Genomic DNA, 19156 nt, shown 5'->3' with positions numbered 1-19156 from the left:
GATAGAGGTCCTAAGGTAGGTCGATTGGTGCTCTACGTACCTTGTGCTTCTTCCCAGAGCCTGCTTCTCCCTTGAGGATGCTGGGGTCCATGGCTTCAATGTCTTTTATCAGCAGGCCAAACAGCTTGTCACAGAAACTAAACACCAGCTAGAGACATCAAGAAAGAGGAAGAGTGGACAATGTTAGAAGGTTAGAATAACGTAAAGCGCCATCAGCATGCGGAACACAAACACAAAAGCGTGGCAAGTTGTCACAATCTAAGAACACAACAAAAATGTTTGGGCTATTAAATCATTCGAGGAGACGTTCGCTCTATGCTACCCCTCAACCTAAAGCCAAGAGTACGACAAAATTCAGCCTTTGATAATGATCCACAGTCAGTTGCCACGGTTAAGCTGATCCTAGATCTGTTTCTAAGGGCAACTTCTACCAAGAGCGTGAAGACCACCAAAGTCCTCTAAGAGGTACGCGAGTCACCCCACCCTGTCATCCCAGCGTCCTTCTGTGGGCTACAGTTCCCGTACCTGCTGGCCCGCACTGAAGGCCTGGCTGTTGAAGTGCTGGATGAACTCTGCAGCCATCTTGTCTGAGTCGTATTGGCTGCTGTCCACACTCTTCTTCTGCAGGAAATCTATCTCCACCATCATGGTGCCCACACACTGCTTGGACTTGTCAAAGTTGTAGTTGGTCACTATATGGACACCGAGCAGAGAAAGGAAACAGATAGAAGAGTAGCCCAGTAGCTTTTCTCCACTTTACTCCATTTTCAAGTACAATGTCAAAAGTCTGATTGGTGTTCATTTGTAGTACCTTGCTCAGTAGTGCTATTCACTTTGCGGCATATTCCATCAACAACCTAATCAAGGACAAACACCTTTAGCATCATTGTTTTCTAATGGATGTCGTATATTGAATCACTTGGTTCAATAATACAATGACCACGTGAGCGGCACACTGTGACACGTTACAGCGAGTTCAAATAGGCCTCTGTTGTTCAGGACCTCACACCTGAGAGCGCGCAGTCTGCAACACAGGGCTGAATTTGACGAAGGAACTAGCTGTTCTTTCAACATCTGTTCACAGCCACCTAAGCAGTACCGTAGTTATGCAAATTAGCCAATTACCAGCTCTATTCCAGATCAGGGTCTCTTTCCATAACGACACTTTGCTAATAACGCTTTCAGAGGTGCATATTTTGACTAATATTATGTTGTCATCCTAGGCAGAGCTAGTCTGGTCCCATACTACATGTTGTTGTAGCCAACCATCGTTGTTGTCATCCATACACGTTTGGCTTGACAAAGAACGGACACAGAGAGGAGTTGGCCAAAGTACTAAACAGATCTGGCCCACCGGGATAAAAAAGGCCCTGCGTGGTCAAGCCGTCATCCGCGGTGGCCGTATACCATTTACTGCCATGCGGCCTCCGCAGAAGTCAGAGCATACATACTTCCTGCGCTTCGCGGAGCAGAGCTGTTGTGAAGGATGTAAGGCAAAGCTATAGGACTTAGGCTATTACCGTAAGCATCGTCGCTAAAGATATCAGACAATGGGCGTACACTGGCTCGGGCTTTGATAACCTGGCCGAGCTTCAAGACCGCTGTGAAGTAGCCTCTCACCACCACAATCTGACGCGATTCATGTGCTAGATCAATCATTTCCCCTCCACCTCCCCCTCACTGCGTCCACATAGATCACAGCTAAGTTATGTGTGGCCAGACCAAATTCTTATTTACAATGACGGCCTAGGAACAGTGGGTTAACGGCCATGTTCAGGGGCAGAACGACAGATTTTGATCTAGCAACCTTTCAGATACTGGCCCAATGCTCTAACCACTTGGCTACCTGCCGCCCCATCTGGTGGCTAATGATAGGACAGCAGTTATACAATGGCAATCAATGAGAAGAATTCAGAGAGAGACTGCACTTTGTCTTCCTGCATTCACCTCACAGTTCAATATCATCATGCTTTAGTCTTACCTTCCACATCCTGACCAATGGAGAGGCCTGCCCATTTTCTCTGGGAAAACAAGTAATGTATACAGTCAGTGCACAGTTCACACATTTCCTTTGTATTAACTATGCAAACAAAGACCATATAAAAAGGGCATCACTATTTATAGAATCCAGTTGCCCAGCAACAAGGTACAAACAGGCTCAGGAAAAAGAGACATTCTAACATACAGTACTAGTCAAACATTTGGACACACCTACTTATTTTTTTACTATTTTCTACATTGTAAAAAAAATTGTGAAGACATCAAAATAATGAAATAACACATGGAATCATATAGTAACCAAAATATATTTTATATTCTTCAAAGTAGCCACTCTTTGCCTTGATCACAGCTTTGCACACTTGGCATTCTCTCAACCAGCTTCATGAGGTAGTCACCTGGAATGCATTTCAATTAACAGGTGTGCCTTGTTAAAAGTTAATTTGTGGAATTTCTTTCCTTCTTAATGCGTTTGCGCTAATAAGATGTTTTGTGACATGGTAGGGGTGGTATACAGAAGATAGCCCTATTTGGTAAAAGACCAAGTCCATATTATGGCAAGAACAGCTCAAATGAGCAAAGAGAAACGACAGTCCATCATTACTTTAAGACATGAAGGTCAGTCAATCCAGAACATTTCAAGAACTTTGAAAGTTTATTCAAATGCAGTCGCAAAAAACATCAAGCGCTATGATGAAACTGGCTCTCATGAGGACCGCCACAAGAAAGGAAGACCCAGAGTTACTTCTGCTGCAGAGGATAAGTTCATTAGACTTACCAGCCTCAGAAATTGCAGCCCAAATAAATGCTACAGAGTTCAAGTAACAGACACATCTCAAAATCAATTGTTCAGGAGACTGCGTGAATCAGGCCTTCACAGTCGAATTGCTGCAAAGAAACCACTACTAAAGGACACCATTAAGAAGAAGAAACTTGCTTGGGCCAAGAAATACGAGCAATGGACATTAGACCGGTGGAAATCTGTCCTTTAGTCTGGAGTCCAAATTTGCGATTTTTGGTTCCAACCACTGTGTCTTTGTGAGGCAGAGTAGGTGAACAAATTATCTCTGCATGCATGGTTCCCACCGTGAAGCATGGAGGTGGTGTGATGGTGCTTTGCTGGTGACACTGTCAGTGATTTATTTAGAATTCATGGCACAATTAACAAGCATGGCAACCACAGCATTCTATAGCAATACACCATCCCATCTGGTTTGCGCATAGTGGGACTATCATTTGTTTTTCAACAGGACAATGACCCAACACACCTCCAGGGTGTGTAAGGGCTATTTGACCAAGAATGAGAGTGATTAAGTGCTGTATCAGATGACCTGGCCTCCACAATCACCCGACCTCAACCCAATTGAGAAGGTTTGGGATGAGTTGGACCGCAGAGTGAAGGAAAAGCAGCCTACAAGTGCTCAGCATATGTGGAAACTCCTTCAAGACTGTTGGAAAAGCATTCCAGGTGAAGCTGGTTGAGAGAATGCCAAGAGTGTGCAAAGCTGTGATTAAGGCAAAGGTGCCAAATAACACACATGATTCCATATGTGTCATTTCATAGTATGTCTTCACTATTATTCTACAATGTAGAAAATAGTCAAAAATAAAGAAAAACCGTTGAATGAATAGGTGTGTCCAAACTTTTGACTGATACTGTATGTATGCAACTAATAGACAGTACACCTCCAATGAACCATCAGTGATAACTAGGGTGTTCTGACAAAGACAGTGATGTAGGCGAACGTTCCTCTTAAATACGGTCTTATTTTACAACATCTTTCAAGAAGAACATCAGTCCCACAACGGTCAAAAAACATCCGGACCGGGCTAAGGGTTTGAGACTGATAGTTGAACCCACGTATCACCTACTTTACATGACGGACCGAAGCTCTAGGCTACTGTACGGCGCATTAGGCCATTGACACATGTCCAGTCAAGAGTTATCGTGTAGCGCATTGCTACAATCTTGTAAATAGGACCGTAGAGACATTTATAACTGCTTCTGTTCATACTCCGATCTAGTTGTGAAATAAGACCGGCCGAGGAGGAAGTTGCTGTAGTACCTGTGTGCCGGCTGTGGCTGCAGAGTTTATAGAAGGAGAAAGAGCAGGCAGAGATAGGCAAAAGGTCAAAAGCAGCGACAGACATGATAGAAGACAACAGAGAGGAGGAGGAGCTCGCAGACAGACGGGCCATAGTAGCCAGACAGCTAAAGTCAAATACAGTCAGAAGATGGGCTCAGCTTAAGAAGCTCAGACGGTGTCAACTACATCCAAACATTGTTTACTGCGCTGCACTTGTAGAAACCAACTATCATCATCGATTAAATGACGACTTTAGTTATAAAAACGCCCTAAAAGATGTTGGTTAGACTTGGTTCAATTTATCATTTATCAATCAAGTAAGGATAGCTTTGAACGCAGTGTGTGTAGCCTATTTTATGAAGGCCATGATGGTGGCTCCTACCTGTGGCAGACTGAAGGCGATGGTCCCCGGGACCACACTCTGGTGGGTCTTTACTGTGAACACAAACTTGTGGGTCGGCGTGGTTCTCACGGTCACGTGACTGCATAGAGAAGAGGACTATAATATCATACAGAGAAAACTATAATATGTATGTTTACATGGATAGCAAGCATGATATTGAGAGAATCTTTGAATTCTTTGAATATTGGGTCAAGACCCGACAGAGACACACAGCGAGACCATATGTTCCATAGTGACATTTTTCTGCTGGGGTGGGTTACTTCTTTCACCAGGTAAGAGCTGCCCCAGAGGGACAGGTGCAAGGCCAGAGATGAAAAGACAGAACAACATTATTTGGTGATAGAGAATGAAATCAGAGCAGCCACAGACAGAGAATGTGACGGCCCTGGGGCTTTTGGCATCACGGCTAGAGAGCTGAGCCCCAGTGATCCACTGTGATCTACCGCCACACACACAGGCCTTTGATGTGGCAGAGGCACCTCAGGGCTGGGGATCAAAACACACGCACATGCACAAACAGCATACAACCATATAGTGGTCACACACATTACTTACCGTTCAAACTGTGGGTCCTTCTCACTCACGACTGCGCAGTTGGTAAGTGACAGTTCGTCTGTTGGGCATCGCGCCGCTTGCATAGTCTGGCAAGGGGAAAAACAGAAACAAGAGACTCGATAACCTTTTCCAAAAAAAAGGTACACATGTCCCAGGGACGAAAATATTTCCTCTTTGACATCCCTTGGCTGTGGTATCACATGGCCTATGCCTTTTAGCAAGTATCAGCTATTTGAAAAGATTGTACTGCTAAAGGCTGCTCCAATCCAGTTAAGTAGAAAGGACCTGCGTAATTTCCTCAACTTCGCTCCAGAGTGGCGCAGGGGTCTAAGGCAGTGCATCTCAGCGCTAGAGGTCTTCATTAGAGGCACCCTGGTTCGAATCCAGGCTGTATCGCAACCGGCCGTAACTGGGAGTCCCATAGGGCTGCGCACAACTGGCCCAGTGGCATCCGGGTTTGGCCAATGTAGGCCGTCATTGCAAATAAGAATTTGTTCTTAACTGACTTGCCTAGTTGGAGGTTAAATACAATTTTTTTGAGGCGTATAGCAAACAAAGAGATAGGCCTAGGCTACATGTGGGACAAACTGCATTCCCATGTAGATGATCAACCTATGCTCTTTTTAACCAGATCGCTTCTTTTCAAATAAACAGTTTTTTTTTGCCCGTGTGCCAAACTTCCCATATTGCCTCTTACTCGCACAAATTCAATTTAGCCTATGCAGTGAATGGGGTTGTCACTCCACTCCAGCTAATTTGATTGGATGGAAAAGCTTTTCCTGCTATAGGCTGTCCATTCATACATATCCCCAGAAGAGGGAGGTAAGCATTGAAAATATATTGGTGTAAACTGAAAAGAGGAAACAGTGAGGAAATAGGGCTTTGTGGGTAGTGAAGACATGTAGGATGGTTGACAAGCCTCATACAGATGCAAAACAACTCAGGTTAGTTAACCAAAAACAAAAAAATGTAACCCCATTTCATAAAGTGTAGACTAAAGTTCTCCCTTGAGGGATTCTGTTTAAACCAGTGTAACTCAAACTATTGCAAATTTCAAGAAAGAAATCAACTGTCTGGGCCGGGGGTTGTTGTTTTGCATCTTCCTGAGAATAAAGTCATTACTCCTAGCTACTTCTTTGGAAAGCCATGGTAAAATTCTAGCAACGTGACACCTCGGACTTCAGGCTATTTTCCAGGCCTACGCAACTTTCTCATAACGGTTGATAGTAACCTTGTAATATAATCACAGCTATGATGGCGATTTATACAAGCCACAGCCTCTCATACTGCAAAGAGCTACAAGTGTAACATGTTATACATCTCCAGAAAACATTATTTTGAAGACTTCAAATACCCATGCCTCCACTCTCCAACTTCTGCTGAGTGATATGGCCTAAAAATCTAGATTTTTCTCTAGCGATTCACAGTATAAACTGGAACATGCGCTTTCAAATGGCACATACTAAAACAGGTGAATCCAGGTGAAAGCTATGATCCCTTATTGATGTCGCCTGTTAAATCCACTTCAAATCAGGTAGATGAAGGGTAGAAGACAGGTTAAAGACATTTTTTAAGACTTGAGACAAATGAGACATGGATTGTGTGTGCCATTCAGAGGGTGAATGGGCAAGGAAAATATTTAAGTGCCTTTGAACGAGGGATAGTCGTAGGTGCCAGGTGCACTGGTTTGTGTGTCAAGAACTGTAACGCTGCTGGGTTTTTCACACTCAACCATTTCCCGTGTGTATCAAGAATGGTCCACCACCCAAAGGACATAACGCCAACTTCACACAACTGTGAGAAGCATTGGAGTCAACATGGGCCAGCATCCCTGTGGAATGCTTTCGACACCTTGTAGAGTCCATGCCCCGATGAACTGAGGCTGTTCTGAGGGCAAAAGGGGGTGCAACTCAATATTAGGAAGATGTTCCTAATGTTTTGTACACTCAGTGGCTCTCTCAATTGAATGATTTCTCTAAATAAGCTTTGTTGTACAATTAATGGTAAAATACACTGAAATGAATTCAGAGCTAGTGACATTTGGCTAAATATAAGCCTTCCACAACAATTATCAAAATAGTTTAACCTGCTTTTCTTTTTGCAATAATCACTGATCTGTCTTTCAAGTGTGTCTATGAAAATGCTGTTTTTGTTACTAATTTAACCAGAACCATGCATAATGTACATTCACTAAAAATGTCCAACTTCTTGTAGCAGGCATTATAGAAAATTAACACAGGTTTCATAAACGACCTCTCAAGCCCACATGCTAGTGAGTAGCCAGCTAATCAAATGGCTACCCGGATTACCTGCATCGCCCCTTTTTTGCACTAACTCTATGTTTACACACACACACACACACGATGCTGCTACGGTCTATTATCTATCCTGTTGACCAGTCACTTTACACCTACCTATACGTCAGTTAAGAACAGATTGAGAACAATCTACATGGGAATGCAGTCGATATGACCGATTCTGTTGGACCAAACCTTAAAATGCAAACAGGGAGTTGAAACTGCTTGAGGAAAAAGTGATCGCTCATCTTTGTTGTTGTGAGTTGCAGGGACTTGGTCTGTGTGTGGGACGGTGCACAGTCACAGCAGAAAGAGCGAAGGAGATGAGACCAAAAAGACAACAAGCGGACATATAGTGACTTCAGAAAGTATTCACACCCCTTGACTTACTCCACATCTTGTTGTGTCGTAGCCTGAATTAAAAATGTTAAATTATCCCCCCCCCCCCTCACCCATTTACACACTATACCCCATAATGACAAAGTGAAAACATGTTTTTATATATTTTCGCAAATGTATTAAATACAGAAATATCTCATTTACATAAGAATTCATTCACACCCCTGAGTCAATACTTTGTAGAAGCACCTTTAGCAGTGATGGCAGCTGTAAGTCTTACTGGGTAAGTCTATAGAGCTTTCCACACCTGGATTGTGCGACATTTGTTCAATATTCTTCAAGCTCTGTCAAATTGGTTGTTGGTCATTACTAGACAACCATTTGCAGATCTTGCCATAGATTTTCAAGCAGAAGTCAAAACTGTAACTTGTAACTTGGGAACATTCACGGTCTTCTTGGTAAGCAACTCCAGTGTAGATTAGGCCTTGTGTTTTAGGTTATTGTCCTGCTGAAAGGTGAATTCATCTCCCAGTGTCTGGAGGAATTCTGACAACCAGGTTTTTGAATTACTTTAGTTCCTTGTTGCAAACAGGGGACATGTTTTGGAATATTTATATTCTGTAAAGGTTTCCTTCTTTTCACTCTGTCAATTAGGTCAGTACTGTGGAGTAACTACAATTTTGTTGATCCATCTTCAGTTCTCCTATCACAGCCATTAAACTCTAACTCTTTCAAAGTCACCATTGGCCTCATGGTGAAATCCCTGAGCAGTTTCCTTCATCTCCGGCAACAGAGTTAGGAAGGACGCCTGTATATACACTGATACACCAACGGGATATTCAATGTCTGCTTTTTTTTGTATTTCTATCCATCAACCAATAGCTGCCCTTCATTGCAAGGCATTGTAAGCAAACAACATGTTTGATTAGGCTTAGAGACTAGGCTTGAAAAATCGGCAAGTCCTCATCCTGATAAAGTTATGTCAGACTACTGTCGTCGACACTATAGATTGCAAGCAAATCAAACAATATTTGGATAGAGCCATCTAGTTTATCCTCTAAAAGTTAGCTTGTTAACTAGCCATATTGACGTGATCTGTTATTAGCTTACATTAGCTATCCAATTTGACATGGTTCATCAATCAATGTAGCTAGCCTATCATGTCTGCCAGCAGCAATCGCGATTAAACAATGTTGAAAAGAGGATAATGTTAGTTAACTTCGCAAGGTAGGCCTACATTGGTTGGAGAGAAAAAAAGTACATTAGGTCTACTATGTACAGTCGTGGCCAAAAGTTTTGAGAATGACACAAATATTAATTTCCAAAAGGTTTGCTGCTTCAGTGTCTTTAGATATTTTTGTCAGATGTTACTATGGAATACTGAAGTATAATTACAAGCATTTCATAAGTGTCAAAGGCTTTTATTGACAATTACATGAAGTTGATGCAAAGAGTCAATATTTGCAGTGGCGACCCTTCTTTATCAAGACCTCTGCAATCCGCCCTGGCATGCTGTCAATTAACTTCTGGGCCACATCCTGACTGATGGCAGCCCATTCTTACATAATCAATGCTTGGGAGTTTGTCAGAATTTGTGGGTTTTTCCACCCGCCTCTTGAGGATTGACCACAAGTTCTCAATGGGATTAAGGTCTGGGGAGTTTCCTGGCCATGGACCCAAAATATCGATGTTTTGTTCCCCGAGCCACTTAGTTATCAATTTTGCCTTATGGCAAAGTGCTCCATCATGCTGGAAAAGGCATTGTTCATCACCAAACTGTTCCTGGATGGTTGGGAGAAGTTGCTCTCGGAGGATGTGTTGGTACCATTCTTTATTCATGGCTGTGTTCTTAGGCAAAATTGTGAATGAGCCCACTCCCTTGGCTGAGAAGCAACCCCACACATGAATGGTCTCAGGATGCTTTACTGTTGGCATGACACAGGACTGATGGTAGTGCTCACCTTGTCTTCTCCGGACAAACTTCTTTCCGGATGCCCCAAACAATCAGAAAGAGGATTCAGAGAAAATGACTTTACCCCAGTCCTCAGCAGTCCAATCCCTGTACAGAATATCAGTCTGTCCTTGATGTTTTTCCTGGAGAGAAGTGGCTTCTTTGCTGCACTTCTTGACACCAGGCCATCCTCCAAAAGTCTTTGCCTCACTGTGTTTGCAGATGCACTCACACCTGCCTGCTGCCATTCCTGAGCAAGTTCTGTACTGGTGGTGCCCCGATCCCGCAGCTGAATCAACTTTAGGAGACGGTCCTGGCACCCTGAAGCCTTCTTCACAACAACTGAACCGCTCTCCTTGAAGTTCTTGATGATCCGATAAATGGTTGATTTAGGTGCAATCTTACTGGCAGCAATATCCTTGCGTGTGTAGCCCATTTTCTGCAAAGCAATGATGACGGCACGCGTTTCCTTGCAGGTAACCATGTCTGACAGAAAGAACAATGATTCCAAGCACCACCGTCCTTTTGAAGCTTCCAGTCTGTTATTTGAACTCAATCAGCATGACAGAGTGATCTCCAGCCTTGTCCTCATCAACACACACCTGTGTAAACGAGAGAATCACTGACATGATGTCAAGCTGGTCCTTTTGTAGCAGGGCTGAAATGCAGTGGAAATGTTTTGGGGGGATTCAGTTCATTTGCATGGCACTCTGATCACTCTTCATAACATTCTGGAGTATATGCAAATTGCCATCATACAAACTGAGGCAGCAGACTTTGTGAACATTAATATTTGTGTCACTCAAAACTTATGGCCACGACTGTACATCATTTCTAAAGGTAGCTTGCAAAGTAAACATTATCAGTAAACATTATTTTCCCTAGGATCTTTTTCAGCAGCGGTGGCAAAGTGGGCATGGCCAATGGCTGTTCTACTAAGCTAACATATGGAATTGTTTTAAGATGGTCATACCAAGGATCCTTTAGCTATTTGATTTAGAGCTTAAGGACCCCATAAAAAAGGTATCAAAAAAATAGAAAAAATTATTTCATGAAACATTGAATTTGGATTCACTGCCATTAGCCCATTGAATAATTGTTTATCCATGGATAAACAGAGTCCCCCAAAAAAGCTAAAGGAAGTTTGTTCTAAAGTGTCTGTCCTATATCTGAGCGATAAAAGAAAGAGCAGGAAACAATTAGTTTATTGCCTAAAACTAGTATTTTGTTTTGCTATCTCCATATATACTTCCATAATTTTTTTAACAGACTTCAGACTAGTCTTGTGAGGCATCCTAGAGCAAACATGTACAGTGTATTCGGAAAGCATTCAGACCCCTCCCCTTTATCCACATTTTGTTACGTTACAGCCTTACTGTAAAATCGATTAACATTTTTTTATTTTTAACTCAATCTACACACAACAGCCTATAACGACAAAGCAAACAGGTTTAGACATTTTTGCAAATGTATTAAAAATTCAAAACAGAAATACCTTACATAAGTATTCAGAACCTTTGCTATGAGACTCGAAATTGAGGTCTGGTGCATCCTGCTCCATTGATCATCCTTGAGATGTTTCTAGAACTTGATTTTAGTCAATTCAATTGATTGGACATGATATGGAAAGGCACACACCTGTCTATATAAGGTCCCACAGTTGACAGTGATGTCAGATCAAAAACCAAACCATGTGGTTGAAGTAATTGTCCAAGGAACTCTGAGACAGGATTGTGTAGAGGCACAAATCTGGGGAAGGATACCAAAACCATTTAATTGAAGGTCTCCAGGAACACAGTGGCCTCCATCATTTTTAAATGGAAGAAGTCTGGAACCACCAACACTCTTCATAGAGCTGGCCGCCCAGCCAACCTGTGCAATCGGGGGAGAAGGGCCTTGGTCAGGGAGGTGACCAAGAACCTGATGGTCTCTCTGACAGAGCTCCTCTGTGGAGATGGGAGAACCTTCCAGAAGGACAACCATCTCTGCAGCACTCCAATAATCAGTCCTTTATGGTAGAGTGGCCAGACAGAAGCCACCATTCAGTAAAAGGCACATAACAGCCCGCTTGGCGTTTGCCAAAAGGTACCTAAAGGACTCTCAGACCATGAGAAACAAGATTCTCTGGTTTGATGAAACCAAGACTGAACTCTTTGGCCTGTATGCAAGACGTCATGTCTGGAGGAAACCTGGCACTATCCCTACGGTGAAGCATGATGGTGGTAGCATCATGCTATGGGGATGTTTCTCAGCGAAAGGGACTGGGAGACTAGTCAGGATCGAGGGAAAGATGGACAGAGCAAAGTATAGAGAAATCCTTGATGAAAACCTGCTCCAGAGAGCTCAGGACCTCAGACTGGGGCGAAGGTTCACCTTCCAACAGGACAATGACCCTAAGCACACAGCCAAGACAACGCAGGAGTGGTTTCAGGACAAGTCTCTGAATGTCCTTGAGTGGCCCCGCCAGAGCCCGGACTTGAACCTGACTGAACTTCTCTGGAGAGACCTGAAAATAGCTGTGCAGTGACACTCCCCATCCAACCGGACAGAGCTTGAGAGGATCTGCAGAGAAGAATGGGAGAAACGCCCAAATACATGTGTGCCAAGCTTGTCGCGTCATACCCAACAAGACTCAAGGCTGTAATCGCTGCCAAAGGTGCTTTAACAAAGTACTGAGTAAAGAGTCTTATGTATCTACTTATGTAAAATGTCAAATTTCCATTTATTTTCACAAACATTTCTACAGACCTGTTTTTGCTTTGTCAATATAAGGATTGTGTGTACTGTACTTATTTACCTCAGCCTGCCTAGCCAGCTACAGTCGCTAGCTAGCTAGATAGTTTTATTTAGCTTACGTTAGCTAGTTAGCTACTGTAACCTATTGTAGCTTTGTTTGTATTTAGCTTGCACTTCAAATGGCATCCCTCTGAGATTTTATTTTATTTTTCCAATCAGGCAAAGTACTATGAAGGCACCACTGATCTCGACAAGAGACGCAACATTCAGAGAAATTCACAATTCAGGGTAATGTTAAGAAGTTAACTTCTATTTGATAACTGGACAGATTTAGCTATGTACAACAATCTTTCAACAACCATTTTCTATCTAGCTAGTTGGTCATCTACATGTTGCTAGCTATACATATAGTTCAGTGGAGGCTGCTGAGGGGAGGATGGCTCATAATAATGTATGGAGTAAATGGAATCAAACAAGTGGTGGGGTTGATACCATTCCATTGACTCCATTCCAACCATTATTATGAGCCATCCTCCCCTCAGCAGCCTTGACTGATATAGTTACATGTCTGTCATATTGAGGTATCTAGCTATAAGTTAAAACTGATCAATGAAATGGATAGGTCTAAGCAACTATGGTAAAGACAGACAGAGAGCAGTGCAAATGTACTTAAACTTATTTCAACTCTTCTCTCCCAACTTGTTAGGCAATCATATGTACCTAGGGAGGGAAGGATGGCCAGCCACACAGGAGGGTGATTTCTACTAAGGAGGCCGTGCTGACCAAGACGCAAGCTGGCCATTTCGGAGTGAAGCGCATGATAGCCATAAATCAACCTACGCTTCTTCTGACAGGGAAGGAGGAGGAGGTGGAGGTGGTGGTGGACAGCTGGTCAAGTGAAATAACCTTTTGTTTATCAATCGCATTCTATTCTATCTGAAAATATGATTTAAATGAATGTCAGAGTGCACAAAATGTTTCAATTTGTCATTTTTGCTTAAAAAAAAGGTCAGTACACTTTAAATGTCAGGGGTGGACCTCATCGGAGCCTTCACGAAATTCAGGAACGGCAACTGCTGGTGTCTGACGGCGACTGATCACTTTACCAAGTGGGTGTTGGCAATACCCATTAAGCTCAGTAATGGAAGAGTTCGTGCTTAACTCTAAACTCCCTTCTGTAACCCATTAAAAAGGTTGCTTGGAACCAAAAATAGATTTTAGTTCTGTATGATACCCATCAAGGACGAGACTGGCAAGGCCACCTCCAAGGCAATGATGGACAGCTTTAGGTAGGCTATACCTTCCAAAAGTGTTAAAAAGTACATATCTCCCATTTATAACACTGCACTAATCCATCAAATTTTCTCCCTGTAAAAAGTGTAACCTGTGTGTTTGCTTGTCTGCCTCCTACCCTGTTCCTTTTAACTCTGCTCCTGTTCTCCAGGACCTTTGGGTTCTGCCAAGACCCAGACGTGAATCTATGGGATCAATATCATTCCAAATGTACTGTGAACTCACAGCATGCATTTTGTATTCATGTATCATGATCTGTACAAATAAACTACCAATCGACAAATGTAAATCGCTACCCACATAAACACCTTTTGATTTGTATTTGTAAAATCGATATATTGCATTCCCCCCAAAAAATTTAACTGCAGATATGCAGGTCATTTCCAAGAGCCTTAAGTAAAATGACTGCCATAAAGATTTGCACATATATGGAGTTGCATATCTCTACTTTGGAAGTGCTTAGGTCACCTGACTTTTGGCAGGGGTTTGACGACAAGAAAAAGACAAGAATTTCTCACGTAGAAAAAAAGTTATCACAGTAGAAAGCGATTTGTAGTCGTAGAAAAAAGGTTTGTATCCATAGAAAGCGATTTCTATAAAATCGCTGGCAGCCTCTCGTTGGGCCATGTTGATGCCTGACTTAAGGCTGCAGAAATTATAGTATGGTAACCATAATATGTAAATCATAGTATGTCCAACTTAAATAATTGAAAGCCCTAGATTACTCTATATTTACAACACTATTGCGGTGTACACCCGTTCATCACACAAATAGTTGAATTAGCTGGCCAGTGTGATAGCGCCACTAGATGTGAAGGATATATCATACAGACTTTGTAACAAACAGTACTGCCTCCGTCCCTCGCCCCAACCTGGGCTTGAACCAGGGACCCGCTTGCACACATCGACAACAGCCACCCTCGAAGCTTCGTTACCCATCGCTCCACAAAAGCCGCGGCCCTTGCAGAGCAAGGGAAACAACTACTTCAAGGTCTCAGAGCGAGTGACGTCATCGACTGAAATGCTATTAGCGCGCACCGCTAACTAGCTAGCCATTTCACACCAGTTACACTCACCCCCTTTGACCGCCTCATTTTCCGCAGCAACCAGTGATCCGGGTCAACAGCATCAATGAGATCAACTTTTATGGGATCATTCATTTTTTCTACGACTACAAATCGCTTTCTACTCGTGAGAATTTTTGTCTTCATAGCAGTCGTTTTACTTAAGGTCCTTGGAAATAACCTGAACATCTGCAGTTATGAAACAATTCTAATGCTATATATACATTTGGCATGATATTGATCCCATATGGATCCACCTGATGTCCTCCATTACCAACCACCCTCCAACTTCTCATTACATCATCTACAGCTACTGTTATTGTCATTATCTGCTAAGAAATGTTCATGCTCTATCATACTGGGTACAGAATATGTGAGATACACAAATTGGCTAAAAACACTAGCACTGCAAGCACTCAGAACAAAGAGAGCAGCAGTGCCTGGACTTTGCAGTCTCCCTCTACAAATCCCCCTTCCAAGCCTGCTGAGAACAAGTGAGAGGCAGAACCTCCCACCCACACAGCAACCACCTCCTCAATATTCCACACACCAGAATTCAGTATTTTAGTCTTAAATTGCCATGTGTGTACAAAAAATGTTTTTTTTGTATAGAAAAATGTTTTATAACACAACTGTACCAAAAAATATCAAAAGTTCTTAATCTTAAATATTGGCAGGTTGGTTTTCACAGCCGTTTCACAAGGTGTTCATTATTGGAAAGTATCCTTTGGTGGTATTTATTTGCTCCACATTATTCTTTGTTGTATCCTAGGACCTGCAATAGATACATATATATTCAACCACAAGGGTGTACTAATGAGCAATGCGAGAGAAAAAAATCCATCTTAATAGAAGACTACTGAAATTATATTATTTCAGTGTAGATAAGGGAAGGGCAGGTATAAAATAAAAACATGACAGAAAGAAAAGCCAGTGTATGAATCAAAAGGATTTGCATATGAATGGAGTGGAAATTAGCTGACTTTGTGATCCTTCCTGAGCGGTATGATGGCTGCGTGGTCCCATGGTGTTTATACTCGCGTACTGTTGTTTGTACAGGTGAACGTGGTACCTTCAGGCGTTTGGAAATTGCTCCCAAGGATGAACCAGACTTGTGGAGGTCTACAATTTCTTTTCTGAGGTCTTGGCTGATTTCTTTTGATTTTCCCATGATGTCAAGCAAAGAGGCACCGGGTTTGAAGGTAGGCCATGAAATACATCCACAGGTACACCTCCAATTGACTCAAATGATGTCAATTAGCCTATCAGAAGCTTCTAAAGCCATGACATTTTTGGGAATTTTCCAAACTGTTTAAAGGCACAGTCAACTTAGTGTATGTAAACTTCTGACCCACTGGAATTGTGATATATTATTTCACTTAAAATGTAATGTGTCTAAACAATTGTTGGAAAAATTACTTGTGTCATGCACAAAGTAGATGTCCTAACAAACTTGCCAAAACTATAGTTTGTTAACAAGACATTTGTGGAGTGGTTGAAAAATGAGTTTTAAATGACGCCAACCTAAGTGTATGTAAACTTCTGACTTCAACTGTGTGTGTGCGTGTGTGTATATATATATATATAAAAAACAATATTGGCCGATTAATCGGTATCGGCTTTTTTTGGTCCTCTAATCGGTAAAGGGTGTTGAAAAATGATAATCGGTCGACCTCTAGTCTCATCGTTGTCAGTGATCAGGCCTACCACTTGTGACTTCGGCAAACTTAATGATGGTGTTGGAGTCATGCACATGCATGGCCACGCACTCATGGGTAAACAGGGAGTACGGGGGGGGGGGGGCGGCGACGACTAAGCACGCAACCCCGAGGGAACCCAGTGTTCAGGATCAGCGTGGCAGATGTGTTCTTGCCTACCCTTACCACCTGGGGCGGCGGCCCGTCAGGAAGTTCAGGATGCAGTTGCAGAGGGAGGTGTTTAGTCACAGGGTCCTTAGCTTAGTGATAAGCTTTGAGGGCACTATGGTGTTGAACGCTGAGCTGTAGTCAACCTACGTGAGAATGCTGTCGGTTTTCCTTTTTTCCAGGTGGGAATGGGCAGTGTAACGGAGATTACATCATCTGTGGATCTGTTGGGGCGGTATGCAAATTGAAGTGGGTCTAGGGTTTCTGGGATGATGGTGTTGACGTGAGCCATGACCAGCCTTTCAAAGCACTTCATGGCTACAGACGTGAGTGCTATGGGGCGGTAGTCCTTTAGGCAGGTTATCTTGCCGTTCTTGAGCACAGAGACAATGGTGGTGGCTGCTTGAAACATTGTAGGTATTACAGACTCGGCCAGAGTGAGGTTGAAAATGTCAGTGAAGACATTTGCCAGTTAATCAGCGCATGCTCCGAGTATGTGCCCTGGTAATCCATCTGGCCCTGCAGCCTTGTGAATGTTTACCTGTTTAAAGGTCTTACTCACATCGGCTACAGAGAGAGTGATCACACAGTCTTCCGGAAAAGCTGGTGCTCTTATGCATGCTTCAGTGTTGCTTTCCTCGAAGCGAGCATAAAAAAGGCATTTCGCTCATCTGGTAGGCTCGCGTCACTGGGCAGCTCGCGGCTGGGTTTCAATTTGTAATCCGTAATAGTTTGCATACCCTGCCACGAGCATCAGAGCAGGTGTAATAAGATTCAATCTTAGTCCTGGATTGATGCTTTGCGTGTTTGATGGTTCGTCAGAGAGCATAGCGGGATTTCTTACAAGTGTCCTGCTCCTAGAAAGCGGTAGCTGTAGCCTTTAGCTCAGTGTGGATGTTGCCTGTAATTCTTGGCTTCTGGTTGGGATATGTACGTACGGTCACTGGAGGGGGACGATGTCGTCAATGCACTTACTGATGAAGCCGATGACTGATGTGCTTTACTCCTCAATGACATCGGATGAATCCCGGAACATATTCCAGTCTGTGCTAGCAAAAAACAGTCCTGTAGCTTAGCATCCGCATTATCAGACCACTTCCGTAATGAGCGAGTCACTGGTACTTCCTGCTTGAGTTTTTGCTTGTAAGCGGGAATCAGGAGGATAGAATTATGGTCAGATTTGCCAAATGGAGGGTTAGCTTTGTATGCGTCTCTGTGTATGGAGTAAAGGTGGTGTAGAGTTTTTTTTCCTCCTCTGGTTGCACATGTGACATGCTGGTAGAAATGAGGTAAAATGGATTTACGTTTTCCTGCATTAAATCCCCAGTCACTAGGAAAACTGGGTGAGTATTATCTTGTTTGCTTATGGCCTGATACAGCTTGTTGATTGAGGTCTTAGTACATGCATCAATTTGTGGTGGTAAATAGACAGCTACGAAAAATATAGATGAAAACTATCTAGTGATAGTAAATAGTGTAAATAGTGTGGTCTACAGCTCATCATGAGGTACTCTACTTCAGGCAAGCAAAACCTTGAGACTTCCTTAATATTAGAGATTGCGCATCAACTATTGTTGACAAATAGACACCACCCCTCGTCTTAAAGGAGGTTGCTGGTCTGTCTTGCCAATGCACAGAAAACCCAGTAACTGTATATTATCCATGTCCTCGTTCAGCCACAACTCAGTGAAACAGAAGATATGTCCAGTTCATACTCCAGTGATTGCACGGTCGCCAGTAGGACGGATGGTAAAGGCAGATTATCCACTCACCAACTAATTCTAAACCAAGCACCCGGATATGCACCCCCTGTATCGGCATCTCCTCTTCATATGAATTTGGGCCTGGTCCGGGAGGAGCCGTACATTTTTCACCTCCGATTCATTAAATAAAACATCTTTGTTTAGTCAGAGGTGAGTAATCGATGTTGTGATGTCCAGAAGCTCTTTTCAGTCATAAGAGACAGTGGCAGAAACATTATGTACAAATAAAAGTTAAACATGAAAACACACACAGAATAGCACAATTGGTTAGAAGCCCATTAAAATGGCAGCCATCGCCTCCGGCGCCATTAACTGTGGCGTCCCACCACTAAATTAATATATGAGAAACACTGGGTGTACTCCTGAGGGGGGAAGAGGCATTGTTGGGACCTCTTCACGATTGTGTTGGTGTGTTTGGACCATGATAGATCCTTAATGTTGTGGACACCAAGGAATCTTTCAACCCGCTCCACTACACCCTGTCCATGTGAAAAGGATGTGTTCAGTAGAGTTGGGTGGTATACAGATTTTCATACCGTCATAATGTACCATACCGGGGTATACGGTATTACTTGATGTGCACACAAGGGCCGCTATAATTTATTTTAATAATAACAACTTCTTATGAGGGAACACACACACACACACGCTTCTCTCCTCCATTTCAACAACCCCCCAAAAAATAACAAAGGTGCTGGGGTGAACAGCGGCGCTGTTTCCCCAAATAGAGACTCGATCTTTTATATTTTTAGGATGGTATTACTGAAATCAAAATAAAATGTGATGCTTACAGTCAGTGATTTTC

General features: G+C 42.8%; 1 protein-coding gene across 1 annotated transcript in view; it reads right to left on the bottom strand.

Annotated features, from left to right (window-relative positions):
- The window catches only part of LOC111967675 (vesicle-fusing ATPase), a 42835-nt gene that overhangs the window by 20767 nt on the left and 2912 nt on the right, over positions 1-19156 (bottom strand). Inside the window, exons 2-6 of the mRNA XM_023992909.2 lie at positions 5044-5129; positions 4468-4567; positions 1982-2021; positions 526-692; positions 41-148 (exon numbers count right to left, since the gene is read on the bottom strand). Coding sequence (XP_023848677.1) covers positions 41-148; positions 526-692; positions 1982-2021; positions 4468-4567; positions 5044-5129 — 501 coding nt within the window. The remainder of the gene's footprint in view (positions 1-40; positions 149-525; positions 693-1981; positions 2022-4467; positions 4568-5043; positions 5130-19156) is intronic.

The sequence above is a fragment of the Salvelinus sp. IW2-2015 genome, linkage group LG8, assembly GCF_002910315.2.
Source record: "Salvelinus sp. IW2-2015 linkage group LG8, ASM291031v2, whole genome shotgun sequence".
In the NCBI taxonomy this organism is placed as follows: Eukaryota; Metazoa; Chordata; class Actinopteri; order Salmoniformes; family Salmonidae; genus Salvelinus; species Salvelinus sp. IW2-2015.
The sequence above is the reverse complement of the archived record's forward strand: the minus strand, read 5'-3'. Positions and strand labels throughout refer to the sequence as shown.